The following is a 19,378-nucleotide window of genomic DNA, read 5'->3' as shown; positions in this document are numbered from 1 at the left end:
CACGCCCGCCTGTTCACAGGGTGATGGAGCTGGAGGAGGCCAACCCCTCACTCGCATGTGGCGTGGCTGCACTCCCCAGGGGACCACCACACACAAAATACCTCCCAGTGAGCATTCACAAAAACTCCCGTCGCCTTATCCTTCCACCCTGGTTCTGGGAAGAGGTGCCGAAAGCTGCCGCGGCCTCTAAATAATTCTGCAGGCGCACAGCTGCCTGCGCAGGCCAACCTCCGAGAGGCGGGGCCTGGAAAGCATCTCCCGCCACCGAGGGCGAAGAGTGTTCTACGGTCAGAGCAACGCCCCATCAGGTACTCACTTGGCATGCGTGCATCAGCACCAGTTTGAGCACCTACTGGGTGCGAGGAAAGTCACTCTCGAAGGCTCGTGGCCCACAGGAATCAGGAGGGCACATCCAGGGACTTGGGTTTAGTATAAATTTGGACCTTCGTTTGGTGAATAACGTCAGGCAGACGCACTCTCGCTCAGAGGGGACCATGAGCTGGGGAACAGTCCACATGGAAACACACACCTGTCCTCCCTGCTGTCCTCTGCCCTACTCAGTGTAGAAACACAGCAAAAACCTCTTGACTCTCAAATGCCACGGCTCATGACAGCTGCCCAGATTTACAAATTCTCAGGGCTGTTCGTCAAGGCAGTCGGAATCTCTTCGGGGAAATTTCCTAGAAGCTGCTTTCCTGTCCTAGCAGATCGGCTGCCATAGGAACCTGCTGCGGTGAAGGGCCACCAGGTCACTGCTATTTCTTGTCTCCCTAGAGGAGGAGGTGGGAGAAGCCGCTCCACACTCACTCTGCAGATGGTCCCGATTCATGACGCACGGGGGAACGAGGCGAAGCACGTTCATGGACGTGGCTCACTCAGACAGGAGAACTGGCCCCACGGATGGGACGTTCCTTCAAAGACCCCACACACTCACCACAGCCACTGGGCAAAATTCTCTCCCTTCCGTTGTTTCTGAGCTCAGAGTGATCAGGGCAGCAGCCGACCCGTGTGACAGAGGGCGGTGAAGGGCACAGTAAATCTGCTTGACTACAGACGACGGACCCATGGTAACAGGGGGAGTGGGGAAGTGGGGGAAACAGTGGGGGCCAAGGGACCTCCTTACCAGGGTGATGGTCCAGGGCAGACACCTGAGCCCACAAGAGCCTTAATCAAGGTGCCTTTGGTATAAACGTGAGGAAGGGGTGCAGCGTGGCACTGTGCAATGAGGAAGGGGTACTGTTCACTTTACAAAATTTCAGTTTTTATTACTATTGTTGACTCTCTTGCAGAAGATTTCGACTTTGATATCACTCTGCTTGTGATTCAATACGGAAATTTAAAAAATCTAATTTTTGTAGTGTCCTTGACCACACTGAATGGTATACAATTTACTTGTAAAAACACAGAACAGGGACCTGGAATTGCTGTCCCCACGTCACTGCTCTCCTGGGGCTGGCCACCACCTCCCAGCCTCTCTGTTCTGTGAACTGTCCTGGTTTTACATCTGCTGTCTCCAAATTGGAACGTTCTGAATCTGTGCAGCACAGAGCTCGGGCCTCTGGAACGAAGAGAACGTGGGTGCAGCCCCTGTGGGGATGGGGGGTACTGCTGGGCTGAGCCGGCTCAGAAAGGGCGCCGTGTCTGGCACTTGCCAAACTCCCCATAAGCGCTGAGAGCCTATTTTCATGTCTAGACTACAAGTAATAAAAGATCATAACTAATGGTTTTAGGATTTATTTTTCAGAGCAATGGCCACAACTTTCTAAATAGCATTGGACTCAGGAAAATTTGCTCAGAGCTTTGTGGCCAACTCTGGGCCCCAGAGTCCCCGGGGGCTGGCAAGGCAGCTTGGAGAAGGAAGGTGGAGCCCCCTGGAGGCAGGAGCTGTCACTTGTGACCTGTTGCCTGGGTCTCAGGGGTTACCAACCCTGACGCTCTATCGCATGATGTGGGCCCGGGCACCTCCCTGGGAATCAGCTCCCAGGGCCTGGGGCTTCTGCATTTCCCCTCTTGGTGACCCAGACTCTGAGCCCCTCTGGGAGGGTCCTGCTCACCTCCTCCCTCGCCTACTGGACAGAGCCCTGGCTGGACTGGGCGGTGTGTCGGCACAACCCTTTCAAGGGGCTCCCCTGTGTCTCACCTGGGGGACAAGGTAAGACAAAAGCACCAGGGCTCCCCCTTCCCCACTCTTTGCACTCCCACCTCTGGACATCAGGAATGGGGTGAGGCTCAGAGAGGGAGGGAGGGAGGGAGGGGCAGGATGTTGACGGGTGGACAGGTGAGGGAGAGAAGGGCAGGTGATGGAGGGAGGAGAGGCTGCCTGCCACACACAAGAGCAAGAAATAGCAGCTTTATCAAACCTGTTGATCAAGATGGCAACTTCACAGCCCGATGTGATGCCGCAGGTTTAATGTGCAACACGAAGGCGTCTGATGGGTCAGGGAGGGCCTCCTGAGACGCCGCAGAACGCCAGCGTGGAGAGGAATGGGCGAGCACTGCTGTGTGGAGAGGCGGGTGCGGGAATGTGGGATAAAGGCAGAGGTGTCCAGGCCTCATTCGAGGGCCAGTGGCCAGCCTGGGGTGGTGGGCACAGTGGGCGGAGCTATGGTGAAGGCCAGGCTGCTCTCAGAAGGAAGGTCTTGAGTGTCGGCCACAGCTTGGACTTTACAGGAAACGAGTTTCTGCGAAGGCGTCAGCCAGACAGTGGTCCGTGCAGAGCTGATGTTGGGGGGGATCTGCTCTGGACGGGTGGTGGGGTGTGAGAGCCGAGGCCAAGTCCTGGGGTGGGGGGCCCGGAAATGGGAAGGACTGACTGGGGACACACATGGAGGTCAGGCCAAATGGCTGAGTGGGTGAGAAACATGCGGAGGGAGACATCAAAGAAGATTCCAGAAGGTGGTGACAGAGCTGGGTCCCAGTGCAGATTCACAGACATTGGGCAGATATGCTTAGGCACGTGGAAAAACACGTGATCAGGGCTTTGCTCCCGTGGGGGGACAGCACCTCGCTCAGCAGGCAAGACCTCGAGTGCTTTGGAGACAGTGGGGAGGGAGGGGGAGCCTGGGAGGGGCTAGTTTTCTGGGAGAAGATGGGAATGAATGGATGTCCTAGGTTGCCATGGTTTTGAAAACCTCTTTTGCAATATTCAGTCAAAGACGCTAAAGAGATTGCTGTTCCTTGGTTGAAATGAAAGAAAAAATTGACTTTAAACAGGCGAATGCCGCAAGTAATGGGATTCGGTGTAGGTTATGAATTTTAAACACTTATGTAAGCACCGCGGTTCCAGGTGGACGCGCGCACTCGGGCGCACAGCTACTTTGTCTCCTTAATGCTCCTTCCAGCTCCAGCTCATTGTGAAACTTTCCCACTGAAGTTTTCACAGATATGAACCATATACAGATAAAATTCAGTTTTCTCCAGTAAAAAAATGTTCAGGAGTCAGGTTTTGTGTGAAGGAAGGAATCAGTGATGTTGCTCTCAAGTCCCTGGAGGACATGGAAGGCGGCAGGGGTGGGAGGCGCGGGCTGTGCCCTCCAATCTCATGTGGCGTCAAAAGAAACAGCGATTCTTCACCCCTTACATCCCCAACCCAGGGCCAAGGACAAAAAGATCCCCCTTTCTGGGTCGTACTGCTGGGGGTGGGGCGTGGCGACCAGCTCTGGACCCTACAGTCCATTCAGACCTTTATGGGCCCCAGACAGACTCGTCTTGTGGAATGAGTCCTGAGTTCTTTCTAGGGCCAGCAGAGGACCAGTCTTGAGGCTCACAGGTACCGCTGGCAAGCACGTTTGGACTGCCCTCCCCCTTCAGATCACAACAACGGCAAGTCAGAAATATCTAACACTGTCACGTGATGCCAAGAGAGTGTGAGCTCTAAGGTAGAGGGATTATCATGGAAACAAGCAAACAACCAAGAACTGAATGTTAATGAAAAATAGTACCAACCAAATAGGAGGGTAACTAATACTGCAAATGATTGCAGAAGTGGGAACACAGGAGTCCAGTGAACACGTGAGCTCAACCTCATCATAATTGAGGGACATACAAATTAACACCACGAGGGGTCGGTTTGCTCACATCAGACGGGGTAGCCTGACCAGACCAGGAGACAGCAGGGCCACGGGAGCTTGTCCTCCTCGGAACAGAGCCCTTTGTGGTCAGTCTCCCTCCACGTGGAGCTGTCAGACCCCACATGTGTCAGGCTGCAGGGTGTCTGTTGCGGCCCACGCCTGTGCACATTATGGGGGTGCCTGCTGTGTACCAGGCACGGGGTGTGGGGGGCTGTGGCAGGAGATAGGACAAAGTTCCTGCACTCATGGCTCCAACCACCTGAGCAGAGATAGAACCGAGCCGAATAAATGAGGTCCTACATCATAAGTCTGCTGGGGAAAAGTTCTCAGGACGAAAGCAAACAGAGAGGGAGAGAGACTCAGAGTGACTGCAGAAGGCTATTCTGGATTGGGGTGGGAGGAGCCTGGAAGACTTCTTTTAAGGTGACTCTGGAGCAGGACTGTGATTGGACTGAGGAGCAGCCTGTGAGGTGTCTGGAGGCGGAGCCCTGAAGCCAAGGGGAGGAGCCAAGGAACCCAGGAGCCCAGCACTGCCAGGTGCAAGGGGGAGGGCAGGAGGTGGAGCTGGGGCCAAATCCTGAGTTTGCTTTTTAAAAAATGAGAAAAGAAGGAAAAATCAGAGCAAGGCTACTGTCCATTAACAGGAGAATGGACAAGTGAATTGCAGCAGATCATGAAAGGGTGTGAACAAGACTCAGGTGACCAGTGTGGACACACAGCCCTCAGGGCAGAGTGAGGACACAGGATGTGTGGTGCCATTTACATGACATTTAAACCCTGGGAAAGGGCGTGAGTCCATGGGGATCCACAGCCAGAGAGTAAGTGTGTGGGGATCCTGAGCAGGGAACCAGGAGGGGCTCTGGGCGCTTTAACTCTATCTGTAATTCCTTAAGTTGGGAACAAAACACACAGGTGGAGGTGTGTCACATTAGTCTAAGTTTTTGTGTGTCTACAGCATTTCTTAGTATTAAGTAAAGCTTCAGATGAGGCCTGGTAAAGCACCGGGGTGCCGAGAACAAGCGCAGAGGGGCTGTCTGGTTGAGTCCTATGTGTATTACCGGTGACACAAGGGTCAATATGGTTGGTTATGCAGCGAGGACATGCGGTGAATTCCCACTGCTCAGTGAGCCCAGCAGCAGAACCAGGGGCTCACCACTCAAGGCAGAACACGAGACGACGTTGACCCTTCACTCAAATTTCAATTTCCAGGCAGCCAAGTGTGGAACTGCTGGACTGGCTGAAGGTGAAAGCACAGAGGGGGGCCCTGGGTGGGGGTGAGGGGGGGTCCCGGCCAGGGAACTTGAGAAGGGAAGGGCCGTCTGCGCCCCTGGAGCAGGGCTCTGACCTTGGGCCTCGCACACGCATTCTCTGGGGGACCCTGGGCACCGTTGGAGGCCACTCTGCCTACTGGATGCTGGGAGCCCCCCGTGCCCTGGCCGTGACACCCCAAATGTCTCCTGGCGGCAGAACCCCCCTGCTCTGCAGCACTGGGAGTTGTGCAGCCTTCCCAAGCGACAAGGCTGGCTCGCCCAGATGGCCTGGGTCAGACCAGCAACCAAGGGCAGGGGGTTCCTGCTGCCACAGCAAGACGCTCCTCACCTCCTCCTACCCCGTTCACTTTACTCTCCCACTGAGCGTGTCCCAGCACCGTCCACTTGGGCAGGAACCCATGGGTGCTGAGGGGACAGGTGGAGAAATGGAGGGGGGGGACTCACCGATGAGGGAGTTGAGGGAGGAGTAGGAGCTGACTCGGCGCATCTTGTCGATGGTCTCGAAGGACAGGATGTACTCCTCGTTCTCGGGGCTGCCCAGGGTGCTGCTGGCGCTGCTGCTGGTGCTCAGGTTCCCAGGGGAGAAGGCCACCGAGCCGCCGGCTGGCGGGGCACCGCCACGGGCAGAGTGTCAGTTAGCACACGCCCCCGCCCTCTCCCCTGGGGCCGGGCTGCTGGGCACGGGGCAGGGGGCTGCTGTGGGGCTCAGGAGCGGCTGTGCCCAGCGGTGCTGCAGGATCCTCACTGGCCACCCCGGGTGCTGACCCACGACTTCTGCTCATGCCCAGGTTAGCAGATGGCAGGAGGGGGCAGGGGCACGTCTAATAAAAGGTCCCAGAAGATGACCCACACCACCCCACTCGAGCACCCCGCCTCTGGGGTCTTACATTCTTCCGTCAGACTCAGGTTTTGCAAAGATTTGTTCAAGCTTCTAGCCGTGGTGACGGCACGGATGTTTCCGTAGGAGCTCACGGAGCGCAGTCTGGGGGTGCAGGGGCTGTCCCGCACCGGGGTCAGACTCCCACCCTCTGGTAGGAGAGAAGGAGAGAGAAGAGTTAATGGTGGGCTCAGGTGGGAGGCGGCCAGACAGCAGGTGACAGTGGCTTTTACCTGGATGATGTGACGCTACAACAGGGCCCTCCTGCTCAGCAGGGTCTCTGACACATGTATGTTGGGGTACAAAGCTGGACAAGGTCCTGACTGGGGTGAGGGGAGCATGGGAGCAGATTACCATGACCCACGCTTGGCATTCTGTGAGAGTTCAACTACAGAGGCCCACATGGCTCTCCAAGAACCATACCAGGCGCTCTGGGACTTGCCTGCGGCCACTGCCCAGGATGACACCAGGATGGCCGTCTGCTGGCTCAGCCACCCCGCCTTCCCACTCCCCAATCCCACCCCGCCCAGGCCCGCCAGCCGTTTCCCTTCCCCGATGTACTAAACGCAGCAACGGTCTCACGGCTGATCACAAGCCCTCTTTCCTGAAGACACAGCTGTCTGGGGGAGGGGGCAGCTCAAGATGATGAAATATAAATTCGGTAAAAAGGCAAATGTGAGATGAGTAGCTGCCTGATGTGACACCAACGTGAGGACTCATCAGGGGAAGAGAGAGAATGTGCCTTCCTGTAGCCCCTACGGCAGCACCTTCTACCCTCCAAGATTTCCATGACTTTGATTTCCAAAAAGGGTAAAAAGGAAAGAAAACAGTCAGAGGGTCAGCGTGGCCCCCTTTCCTGCCCTTGCTATTCTTCTGGGAAGATGGGAACTGCAGATATCTGAGTGGCCCCGACTTGACACGTGGGCTCAGGACCTAGCAGAACGAGGGGCCTGCTGACAGCCCTGACCAGGCTCCCCTGGGCCAGCGAGCCCCATGGGCTCCACCTCAGTGCCGCACCCCTGGTGGCTGTACCTGTGGTGGCTGGAGAGGGCAGTGGGTAGTTCTTCTCCTCTTCCATGAACTGCAGGGCCACAGTGCAGAAATTGCTTTCGTACTGAACGACAAGGTGACTCAGAGCCACCACCAGTTCCTGCCGGGAGGAGAAAGGACAGCGACACTGACTTGGGGCTGGGAGACAACTCAGAATAGCAGTGAGATGCACATGCTGGCACTGAGTGCTTGAGCCACTGGGGGGGCGGTGGGACAGACAGCACTCGGCGCCAAGACAGGGGCTGCCCCCTCAACGCAGCACTCTTGAGCCCCCGGCGTGAGCAGAAACCTCTGAACAAGCCATGTGGTCAAGATCAGGGCCTCCGAGGGCCTCACAGCTTCCCATGGTCAACACCGTGGAGAGCTACCTGAACCCTGGGAATTAAGGCAGGATACCCCGGACACTGTAGCATGCTCTTCTACTAAATGTGAAATTTTCAAAGATAAATTACTTTCCAGCCCCCAAAAGGGTAACAGGAAAGTTCTACATGACTTCAGGCCAGTTGCCTCAGTCCAAGGAGAACAATACAATTTACCTCTTTTGGGGCAGTTGGTGCTATGACCTGAGTACCTGGAGATCCTAAAAATCACGGGAAATAAAACTGGATGTCGGTTTGCACTACTTTTCCCATCACTATTCAAACGGTTTCCCCAACTTTATTTTACTTTTTAGAAAAATACTTAGCAGAAGACCAAGGTCTGAGAGCCACTTCTTGTTCCGTGAATCCCCCAGACCCCCAGGGCCAGGAGAGCTGTGCCGAGGTGCTGATAAGCTGGGCTCCGATGGGGCCCCCGGGTCCTCTCTTTGGCCGCCCCCTTCTCTCCTGAGAGGGTCTCTCCCACCTCAGCCGTACGCACTCCTTGGCCTCCCCGGCACGTGTGTGGGTTTTACTCCCAAACCTACCTTTTCAGGTCCCATCTCTGAGTTCCAGGCTGGCCCTTCCAACCACTGACCATGTGTGTCCACCAAGTGCTCTCCAAACCCCAACTCGACCTGCCCAGGACCTGCTGCCCACCCCTTTCTGTTCAGCCCTTGCTGGGGACCCTCGGCTTGTGCCAGGAGCAGAAATCTCTGGTGGCTTCAGTTAGACCCTTGAATCATCCTGACCCATCTCTCTCTCTGGCGATCCGGATGCCCACCCAGCGGGTCCCCTAGTCTAACAGGTGCTGAGTAACAGGCTGTCGAGGGACTGTCCGCCGGCCCCTCCCAGCGAAGATGAAGCCTGAACCGTCTTCAAAAAGCACAGGTTTTCCCTTCACTCTGAACTGGTGAAAGGGCTCAGCTGGACCTGAAGCAGATTCCCAGGTCTCAGACTGTTTGATCCAGGGAAAGCTGTGTGGACAGGAGGCTGAGTGCAAGGCCCATGTCAAGTGGCCGTGGGTCAAGCCCCTCCTGCTGGGCGGCAGCCGTGGGCTCCAGCCCTCGGAGGTCCGCAGGCATGTCTGGCTGGGGTGCAGGCCGGGCGCGAGGCTCGAGTTATTCTCAGACCTTGGAAGCAGATCAGCACGGCGACTCGAGCCCCTCCAGCCAGCAGCCTCACTCCCTTTCCCGGCAGAGTGGTCCTGCCACCTCCACACTCCAGCTGCCTGCTCACACTCGGACCAAGCAGGCCTCCCGCTCCGGGCTTTGGCACCTGCTGCCCCCTCGGCCTGGAAAGGCCGATGCCTCGCACAGGGCTCCCGACTCTCAACCTTCACTCCTGACCTTCCTTCGGAGCAGGTCACCACCTGCCACATCACACCCTGGTCTGTCCCATCTCCATCCCGCCCCATCTCCAAGTACAAGTTCTGGAGGCCTGGTGACCTAGGGCCTGGCACACTGGCAGCACTTAAGAAGTATCTGCTGAATGAATGAAGCCCCTTCCCTTCAGATACACTATAATCTTTAACAAACGGTTTGATTTTTTAGGTGAGTTGCCGTCAGCATTCAGGGACATCACGCCTGGGCACACACGTGGCCCGAGGTGAGTCGGCTAATGCTCCTCTGTGGTCGCCTGGAAGGCTGGACCACACGCCTTTCCAGGTCTTTCCCCAGGGCCATCCCCACTCCATGTTTCCAACGATGAATTACTGGCTAACATTTGTTTTTGGCCCATGGCCATGGAGCATCAAACTCAGCTCCCAGGATGACAGAGCAGCGTTCCGGGGAAGGGAGCACATCTGCTCCGCCTGGACGCCCTCTGGGCTCGCCTGCGGGAGAAGGCGCTCCAGCCCTGGCAGCTCATCCTGCCCCGTTGCCTCCACCTGAGACGTCCTGGGCATCAGTGGGGAAACACCCTCTGACGCCGTTCATCAGTTTCGGCTGGAGTCAGATGTGTGTTAAGGGAGGAGGATGCCGGGTACTGCTCTTCTGTGTCTGCGGTTACTAAATAAATAAATGTAAACTAGAGATAAAGGATTCAAATGTGTCCTGCTTTCCTTGCGAAGGTGGGTGGCACCAAGTAAGCTGCAGACAAGGGTCGCAGGGCTGGACTGGTCAGCCCTTGAGAAAGGTGGGGTGACAACAGGGCGGGGGGGGTCACAAACCTGCTCCCCTGGCCTGGCCCTTCTTGATGAGGTGTGGGCAGCTTGCTGACTGGATGGACAGTCTGGATCGTGTACTTCCTGGACAAGTTCAAGTTCAAAATAATTTGGGAGGTTGACATGAATTTGCTGACTCTTGATTTTATCAAGTAAACTCATTAAACAGGTCAACAAGCAAAAACCTTCCCTCTCTGTCATTATCGCCTCCCCCAGGAAAGGATGCTTTCATCGTTCAGGAGTCAACAGAGGTAATCTTTTTTATATTGAAGACATGTGACTTTACGTAACGCCGCCATAATACCCTGACTCTTCTCGTTTTGCCACGAGCTGGAGACACCAGCAGTTGGTTACTGCTGGGACTTCTTAAGCCTTAGCTAAGGTCAGCTCGTGGACTGCAGTACCCAGGGCCGAGTCCTGTTTCATACCCTCAGGTGCCCTAACGCTGGGTCTCCTGGGCCAGCAGGCTGGGCCTGTCTTCCTCAGAGCACCACGTGCCACAACTGTCACCACGTGCTCTGGACAAAGACGGGAAAAGCAAGCTGCCAACAGCATTAGGATTCCGTGAAGAGAATGAAGGCTCAGCCTCTGAGCTGGTGTCACTCACCCTATTAAAGCCTGGTCCTCTCTCCAACCCAGGGGCCCCAGTCTCCCTGAACCTCTGTGTTGCCCATGTTTCCACGGCAAACATAGACCCCTTGACTTATTTAACAGACCTGCACTGCTGTCCGTCTCCCCATTAGAGAGTAAAAGCCCTGGAGGCAGTGATGGTCCCGAGGCCTGACACAGGACCTGGGACGTGGCAGGCGCTCAGATGTGTTGAGAGATGAACACGGTTACAGAAGGTGCGCTCCTGCCCGCTCCCAGCCTCTCCCCCACTGCCCTCCCGCCAGCTCCATGCTCTAGCGCACACAGGATGGGCAGCCCCGGGCACACCATCGTCTTTTGTGCTCCTGGACCTTTGCACAAGCTCTTGCCTCACTTGCTCTCCCCGTCCCTTACTCATCCCTCACAACCCAGGCACAAGCTCCCCTCCTCCCCCTATGGGGCCAGAGCCCCTGACCTGGGCTGGCCTTTCGGGTGCTGCTCATTTACGAGGGCTTCAGCACAATTCCTAGTTCTGTGCCTGCCTCTCCACCTGGACCCTGTACCCCTCGAAGACAGGATGCCTGCTGCTCCACGCGCTGAGCCTGGTGTGCAGAGGCAGCTGCGAGCTGAGCCCGAGCGCTGGGCGAGCGAAGGCAGGCCCATTCTCAGCACCCCTGTCTGCGGACGGGCTGACCCCAGGCAAGGCCAACATCAAGTGCCCACAGGAATGACCTGGCTACACCCGAGCATCCCAGTGTCTGGGGAAGGGACAGCCAGTGGACTGGGGCTGGGAACGTCAGGGCACCTGGGACATGCTTGAGAGGGCGGTGGTCCCTGTGTTCCTGATGACCTAGCGACCATTCTGATACTGGAGACTCAGATGGACATTCTATTTTTATTAACATTCTTTTTAAGTTTTTTGGGGAAAGAACTGAAAAACAGCTTTCCTTTCTTTAAAAGGAATCTTAACAGACAATTCAGGATACTGCTGATGTGCTGCTTTGACCACTGACGTCCACATACAGGCAATTTGACTCGGGAAAAAGAAGACTGACTCAAGGAAGCCAGATTCAGACAGATGCTAATGATGAGAACCCAAAATAAAAAAGTAACGGCTGTGAAAAGGCACCTCCAGGATCATTCCACATTGTTAACGTGTCTCTAGATAACCCGGCACGTTAGTAACTGGGTTCACGGCTCTCTGAGGGAACTCAAGATGTAATGAGTCCTTCCTGGCTGATGTGACCTTGCTCTGACAACGTCCCTGCCACCAAGTCAGTGGGGTCTGTTCTCCAAACAAATACCCTTCAAAACCACACCCACCTCTGACAAACCCAACCTCCCTTCCCTGGCACAGGGATCTCAGACATGCCGAGAAGCAGCCCGGCACCTCTAGGTGATGAGAGGTGACTCAAGGTCACACACAGAACGACACTGCCCTCCTGGTCCGAGAACAGTCTCTGCTCCCAGGGCAGGGCTCCAAGGCCACCCCAAAATGCGGCCAGCAGACATTGGGGTTCCCCCCCACGGCCTTTTTTGGCTGGGGGAGGAGGAAGGTTGATCCGTTCTGGGCCAACTTTTGACAGGGGTGTGAGATCTTGGATGGAAATTGTGGTACTCCTACATTGAAACAGACAAGTAAAGGTTTCAACTGCAAAGAACTGCTCCGTTCATTCGCTGACAAACGTGGGGGCAGGGAGGGGAATACACTACACAAACCTTTCCGTCTGTCTGTGGGTGGCTACTGCTCTTTTGAATCTCTGTGATGTGTGTATGTGTTGCTCCCAGGCAGGAAGGAGCCTATTATACAAGCTGCCAGGAGACGCAGCCTGTTAAATGCCTTTAAATGAAGCAGACACACAAGTATCTGGTGAAGAAACGTATTTTGGAGAGAATTAAACAAACATTTAAAGCCTGCTCTCAGCAGGATGCACACCGGTGTGGGGGGGACTGAGTGCTCGCTGCTGTGGTCGGGTCAGGGTCATGGCTCAACCTGGGCGCCGGGGGAGCCCAGCCTGGAGGCGCTCGGCGCTGCCTGGGGGCGGGGGCCACGCACCTTCCGGACCACGGGGCTGCCGTCGTTGATGAGCTGGGCCAGCATCATGGCCACATTGTGGTCGATGGTGGTGGAGTGGTCCGTCCTCTCTGCGGAGTTGCCCACAAATGTGCCGAGGGCAAAGACTGCTGCGCAGCGCACCTGCAGGTGGGACAGGGGGCAGTCACCCCGCGGCCGGCTGTTTGGCTCTAGCCGGGGCCCCTGGAGCTGACCTGACGCAGCCTGGTCTCATCCACGGTCCTCTCGGCCCAGCTCCACTCGTGTAGACGAGCAGGAGCAGGGAAACAAGAGGTAAGTGGCGGCTCCACCCGGGGGCCAGGTGACAGGCTGTGCAGGCATCAGAGACCAAACCAGGCACCGGGGAACCCACAGAGGGGGACGCAGGGGTCTGGGGCCGGGGCCAGGCCTCTCTGGCTGTGTGGTCTCCAGGCATACCTTGACCTCACTTAGCCTGAAGTGGCCGTGGGTGTGGACTCACCTCAGGGATAGGGTCGGAGAGGAGGCTGCAGAGCTTCTCGTGAGCGCTGTCCCTCACCCCGCACCACCGGGCCGAGTCAAAGTTCTGCCAGATCCGGCCCAGGCAGATGGCCACCCACTGGCGCAGCAGGGGGTGGGGGTCGTTGAGCTGCTCCAGGCAGATGGCGATCAGGTTTCCCTGGAGGCAGGCTTCCTGCGAGAAGGCAGGCAACACACGGCATCACCCTGACCACTGAGGCGGGAGGGGTGCCGGGCTGGACCCCAGCTCCCAGCGTTTCTCAGGGAAACCTTGCTTAATCACATTGCAAGATGTCCTCAATTTTCCTCATTTTTTTTTTTTTTTTTTTTTCTGGCCGTGCTGTGCGGCATGTGGGATCTTAGCTCCCGGACCAGGGATCGAACCCGTGCTCCCTGCAGTGGAAGCACAGATTTTTAACCACTGGACCGCTGGGGAAGTCCCTCAATTTTCCTCATTTTAAATCCACCAATATCGATTCACCCTGGCTAAACAAAGGGTCCGGACCCCACTCCTCCCATGAAGCCCCCTTGGGCTGGTGTGATCCTGCAATGCCCCCTCTTCTGAGGTCACTGTTTCATCAGACATTCAGAACAGTTCCTCTGGCCCCCAAATGCTGGAGCTCAGGGCTGCGCCTCTGCAACCCACAGGGAGGCCCTGCAGTGGTGGGGACGCGACGTGACACTCACCTGCCCCGTGTTATAGCTGTTAACGATCACAGCCAGAATGAAGGCTGTCATGGTCCTGTGCTCAGCCTGGAAAACAGAAGTCACCTGCTAGTTTGCACTTTTTTCATGGTGGAAACTCACCACTCCCAAGCACTAGAGTTATCCTTCCAGCATCTTTATGATTACGTTTGGTGTGTAATTAGAGTAATGAGAGCCAGCTTTACTGTCTTTTGAGTCCACAAAAAGGAAGAGCACTTTTAAGAGGGTCTGACAGCTTTGGGTTGGCCTCTCAGAGGACAGATGGGTCCCTGACGTCTGATGCTGCAGGAGGGGCATGGGCCTCTCTGATTCTGCTCCATCAGAGGCCGCCCCGTCCTGCCCAAGCCTATGGAAGCAAATCACCCTGGTCGTAAAACGACCGACCACAGTCCCTAACTTGGCTTCATCATCCCTTCCTCGTGGTCTTCTAGTGGACGGATCGATTCTCATTTTCTCCTCTCCTCTGTGCCTCTACTGACTCAGAGATCAGTGTTACGTTAACTATTAGTGGTACCTAGTCATTCTTTAGAGAATGACTAAAGTTAGTCATTCCCTGTGTCTCCCTTGCATTCCCGATACTCCTCCTCACGTGTCAGCCCCTCACGTGAGTGACTGTTTTTACTTATTCTTACAGCCGATGCTGATTTAGATACATGACAAGTTTGCAGATGTCTGCTTTCCGATGCTTCCTGCATCCTACTGTCCCCTGGGCTCCATCTCCTCCTGAAGTGCGGTCCTCCTGGCTGCCTGGGTGGGGTCAGCGCACGGGAAGCCGTCGGTCCTGAGATGTGCTGGCTTCGCTCTCTCCCTGACTGACACCGGGACAGGCACAGGGTCCCGGGGTGACGGTTCCCCCTGTGCTGTGAGGGCCTCTCCTCAGTCTTCCACCCGTTACTCTGGTGACTGCTGTCCACATCTTTGCAACAATCTTCCTTTTTGTCCTGGTTACTTTCAAGATTTTTCCTCTTGCCTTTGACATTCTCTGCTTTCATTATGATAAGTCTTTGTTTTTATTTAACCTTCTCAAGACTAATTGTGCTTTATAAACCTGAAAACTCATTTCTTCTTCAAATCTGGAAAATTCTCCGCTAGACCGGTTGGATTGTGTGTCCCCCCCGCCCCCTCACCTGCCCCCACCGTCTCCCTCTGGCCTGTGTTGGACGCAGCGAGCCCTCTCAGCCCCTCCGTCACATCTCCGCTTTACTTCATCTCACGTGATTTCTCCACGGATTCCTTTACCCGTTGTGTCGATTCTGCTGTTTAATTCGTCTACTGAGCTTTTAATGACAGTGACTGTCTTCCATTACAGGTTCTTTCCCCCCCCACCCCCCAATCTGCCTATTTATTAAAAGACTCTAGTTGGTCATTTTTTGAGGAGGAGTAAAAAGGATAGAATACATTGTTCTTTTATAATAGTCACAAAAGTACTTCTGAGGAAACAACATAAGAGTTTACTTTTGGATGTAATTAAAAACAAATTGTTTATTCAGTAATTTTAAACATACTTATTTGTATTGATTGTCAGTCTTTTTCAGAGAATCCTATTAGTTTCAATTCTTGGGGAGCCAACCCTCTTACGTGCCAGCTCTGCTTATGTCCCTTGAACGTGGGTTAGGAGCAGGCCAGCGCTCCTGGCACGAGTCTCAGTACCCTGGCTTCGTAGGTGTCCCTGCAGAAAGGTTCAGCCTTTGCCGCTTCCAGGCAGGCTCTGGAGATTTCACGTTCCTCTCTTAGCTGGCGGCTACCCCTGCAACAGGGGGTTTCTGTTTCTCACGGAGGCCTTTCCTGACTTTCCAACCAGACGTGGACAGACAGGACCAGCTCTTCTCGTCCTTGTCTGGTGAGTGGGCGGCTCGCCCCACAGGCCCGTGTCCTCCATGCAGACTCGGGGCTGCACGCGCGTGGAGCTCCAGGGTCACTGTGAGGTCTGCCTGTGAGTCCCACCGTGCCCCTCCTCTGACATCAGTTTTTGGCATTTGGGGATTTCCTTTCCTTTCTTTCAGATCTATGTCCTCAAAACTTCAACGTGTTTGTAGCTGAAGTGGGGCCCACTTGTGCCGGCTTCGCTCACCATTCTACTGCATTTTATCAGCTTAGATGTCTTATTTGTTTGATTTGTATCTTACCCTGAAGAACAGGGAAGTGATTATTTCCAACATTTGTATAAAGTCTAAACTTTAACTGCCTATGATAATGTTTAAAAACCACACTTCAGTTAAAACACACAAGTTCTACTTACCTTTCATAACAATCCTGTTTTTGACGTTTTCTGTATTTTGAAAAATGTGTTTGTTTTTTTATTATTGTCATTTAGTTCAGAAAACCAACTAGAGGGTGAATTTACACACAAAAGTTCCTTTACACAACCAAAGCCACCTAAGACTGTGTGAACAAGCTGTTAGACTTAATTAAACATTCTGATAAAAATAAGTTATATTAAGTAATTATTTAGGGTGTCTATTTTGTTCTTTTTACTATGCTAGGAGCTAGAGGCAGGGAACATAGAAATTAATTTAAAAAACACTTACAGGAAGTTATTCTATATGCTATTTATGGATTACTAATTTTTAAACAACTTAATACAATAAAATATATTTAAAATTTAAATTTGCAATCTCTTCTTTCCCCCGCCGGCTTTCCTTCCTGATTGAGAAGGTGCAACAGCCTCCTGTCATGTCCAGAACCTGCACTGGGCAAAGGAACTGCCATACTATGGATGTACAAGTACTCATTGATCTAACTTGGCTGACAGGGTGTGAGGCAGAGTGGATTCTACTTCACTGCAAAGATGTGCTCAGAAAATGGACTCACGTAAACAAAAAACCAGCCTGTGTATCAAGTTTCACTGTAACTCTTTACTCAGGGAAGCAGCTACTGAAATAATATGCTGGGAAGCAAAGGGCACCGTCTGAGTGAGGCAGAGCTGGGGTGAAAGCGGACCCCCTCCCGCTACCCCGCGGGCCCCTCTGCGTGGAGCAACCTTCCCCAGAGTCCCCGGGAGACGTGTCACCAGAGCTGGTCCTTACTGGCATGTACGGATCTGCCAAGACCGAGAGGAAGTACTTGTGGCCGTTGTCCTTCACCAGGTCAGCTTGGCACGACTGGGGAGAGAGACACAGGAGAAACAGTGAGTGCAATTCCAGGAAGGGGCTTCGTTTTCTTCTTGGGATGTGTGAACAAACGAATGTGCAATGAATATTTTATGCCTTAATCATTTTCTCCTCTCAAGTCCAATTTTCATCTGAAAAAATAATTCCGACTGCTGTGTCGAGACACATTTTTCCTTGGCTGTGGGAAAAGGGCTGGCATCTCACACACTCTCAGAAGTGCAGCAGCTCCAAGGCGTTCTCGAAAGCACCTTCTGGGTACCTGCCGAATGGGGGTGCCCTGGCTGCTGGATGGCTCCTTTGGAGACCGTCTGCGTCCTGCAGCTTCCGCACACATCCTCCCTCCCGCGTCAGCCCGGGGCCCACGCGCCTCTCCTTGCGCCTTTCAAGCTGGGACGTGCCCTGGATCAATACCCAGAAAAACTGCTTAGTGATTTAGGGTAACGTGTCCACAGGGAGACATTGAATTCCATCAGCTCCCAGCATGCTCCACTCTAGGGGAAAAAGGCCATTCAAGAAGAGAGAACTGGAATTTTAAGATCTGAGTTTCTGAGAATAAAAGGAGAAAGTTACACACTGCAATACATCTCTACCTCTGCAGGGCACCGCTGGCTCAGGGGCACGCCCTGTGTGAAGCCCTCTCAGGGGCAGGGCGGTTTTGCAGACGGAACCTGCTGTTTACTGCAGCCCGGAGCCCTGACCCCCTCTCTCCCACGCTGGCCCACTTCTCAGGGTGCTCTGATAATGAGGTGTTTCTTCCTCACATCAATAAACTAATAAGGTGACGACTGGACTCAGCTGTTTAAGTGGGAATTGAGTGAGATGGAGGAGGTGGTCAGGAAGCAGGGGAACCAGGGGCTCAGGTTAGCAGGATAATAATCCCCAAGAGCCAGGGAAGCCAATAAAGCATGCGGCTTTCAAGTCGCTCCCATAAAGGATGCCTCCTCACTTTGAATGAAGGTTTTGACAAATGGACTAAAAGGCATCAGCTTGATGCCCTCTGCAGAGACTCGTCCAGAAGGGGCTGGGAGGGAGCACTCAGTTGGTGCCTGAAGTGCAGTGCCCACGTCCAGGGACAGGGCTTAGGCGCTGCATCTGAAAATAACGCCAATGTCCTTTGTTTTGAAACCAGAGATTCCACAAGTCAAATCCAGGCCCACACATTTACAGCGAAGCTCATAGCACACGTCTCATCATAGAGTAACGAAGTGTCACTAAGTCATATCCTGCTAATTCGGAAGCTGAGGCACCTGTGGGAGTATGTGAAGCTATAACTTTAATACGTCTTCAGTATCGGAAACGGCAATTATCTTGTCCATGTTGAAAGACCTCTGTCTGGACGAGGCTGTCATGCAGGTGGGAACCACAATAATGCTCTCTGGTCCTGTCCATCCTCACTCTCAGGTCGCAGCAGGTGTCCTTTATGAACTGGTTTAGAATCACCCCATCAGCCATCACAGCCCTGTCCGCGGCCGGGGAGCCAGGGACCTGCAGGGCTCTGACTTCTGAGGATGCTGGGACACAGGCCACCAGCCACCTGCTTGCCCTCTTGACTTGGCCAAGTGCCTCCTTATAAGGAAGAGAAAACAGTCCTTGAAACTACAAAGACCCAGAAATGCAGGCCACAGATGCGGTGCACGCACAGGCCAGTGGAAAGCTCCCAGAGAGATGCAGGGCTCTGGCAGCCCAGACTCCTCCACACAGCCGCTTTCCAAGGGTCCCCTCTTGTGTCTGTTTTCCCCCAGATCAAGCTACAGATTTGACATATTAAGGCCAGGGTAGAAAGAGGGTGGAGGCGAGGAAGAGCACGACTATGAAATGGTTTTTCCTAAGCAAGCCCCTCCCCCACTGCACACCCAACAGCTCTGATGCTTCTGTCTCAGGGATTTCATGGAATTATATTTTTAACATGGGGAAAAGGGAGGGAGGCAAGAAGAGAAGAAAAGCAGAAGGGGAAGCAAGCACATAGTTCCTTGTGGAAGCAGCTGAAGATGCAGTTTGCAAGCAGATCTCAGGAGGGAGCAGAGACCAGGACGAGCCCAACCAGAGACCCTGGCTTCTGCAAGGGTAAGTTCACCAGGGGAGGGCAGGTGCTCCCCCTCGGAATATTCTGGCAAAGGACGCTGTGGGGGAGATCCCACCTTCATTCTCCTTAATGCAGACTATAAAGTCTGTTTCCTGGGGAGCAGGAAGACACAAACTGAGCACAGACCAACAGACCACCAGGCATGACGCATCAAATGAGGCGCAATCGGCAGGACAGTCCTGAGCAGTGTCGCCAGTGGACGCAGCCACTCATGTTCTGATGTGAATATGGAGAAAATCACACAGAGGGAGGGTCCTGTTTCCTGTCCTCCGGTCGCAGAGTTCAGTCCTCGGGATGAGGAAAGGATGCCGCAGAGGTAAGCCGGGTTCACACAAGAGACAGCGGCACCGGAGTGCACCTTGACCCACTGCTACCAGAACATTAGAATCGTCTGGAGACAGATGTAGGACTACGTTGAACTGTTTATACATCCAGAGTTTTAACAACGGCACGTGGCCATAAAACTAGTAGTGCCTGAGAAAATAATCCCAGAGCAGGGATTCTGCTCACTGCTCACAAGAGCTCACCGTCCTTCACAAACCCAAAAGCACAG

The 19,378-nt window shown here is 54.2% G+C and overlaps 1 protein-coding gene across 6 annotated transcripts in view; it reads right to left on the bottom strand.

Annotated features, from left to right (window-relative positions):
- RPTOR (regulatory associated protein of MTOR complex 1) overlaps window positions 1-19,378 on the bottom strand; it is a 451,485-nt gene that overhangs the window by 35,695 nt on the left and 396,412 nt on the right. For all 6 annotated transcript variants that reach the window (XM_082372791.1, XM_082372792.1, XM_082372793.1 and 3 more), the window contains 7 exons: window positions 16,659-16,733; window positions 13,615-13,680; window positions 12,911-13,102; window positions 12,433-12,573; window positions 7,251-7,368; window positions 6,229-6,369; window positions 5,786-5,944 (listed from right to left, as the gene is read on the bottom strand). In XM_082372791.1, the coding sequence (XP_082228917.1) occupies window positions 5,786-5,944; window positions 6,229-6,369; window positions 7,251-7,368; window positions 12,433-12,573; window positions 12,911-13,102; window positions 13,615-13,680; window positions 16,659-16,733 (892 nt within the window). The remainder of the gene's footprint in view (window positions 1-5,785; window positions 5,945-6,228; window positions 6,370-7,250; window positions 7,369-12,432; window positions 12,574-12,910; window positions 13,103-13,614; window positions 13,681-16,658; window positions 16,734-19,378) is intronic.

This window comes from Balaenoptera borealis (assembly GCF_965194805.1).
Source record: "Balaenoptera borealis genome assembly, chromosome: 20".
In the NCBI taxonomy this organism is placed as follows: Eukaryota; Metazoa; Chordata; class Mammalia; order Artiodactyla; family Balaenopteridae; genus Balaenoptera; species Balaenoptera borealis.
This window is presented reverse-complemented; position numbering and strand designations above follow the sequence as displayed.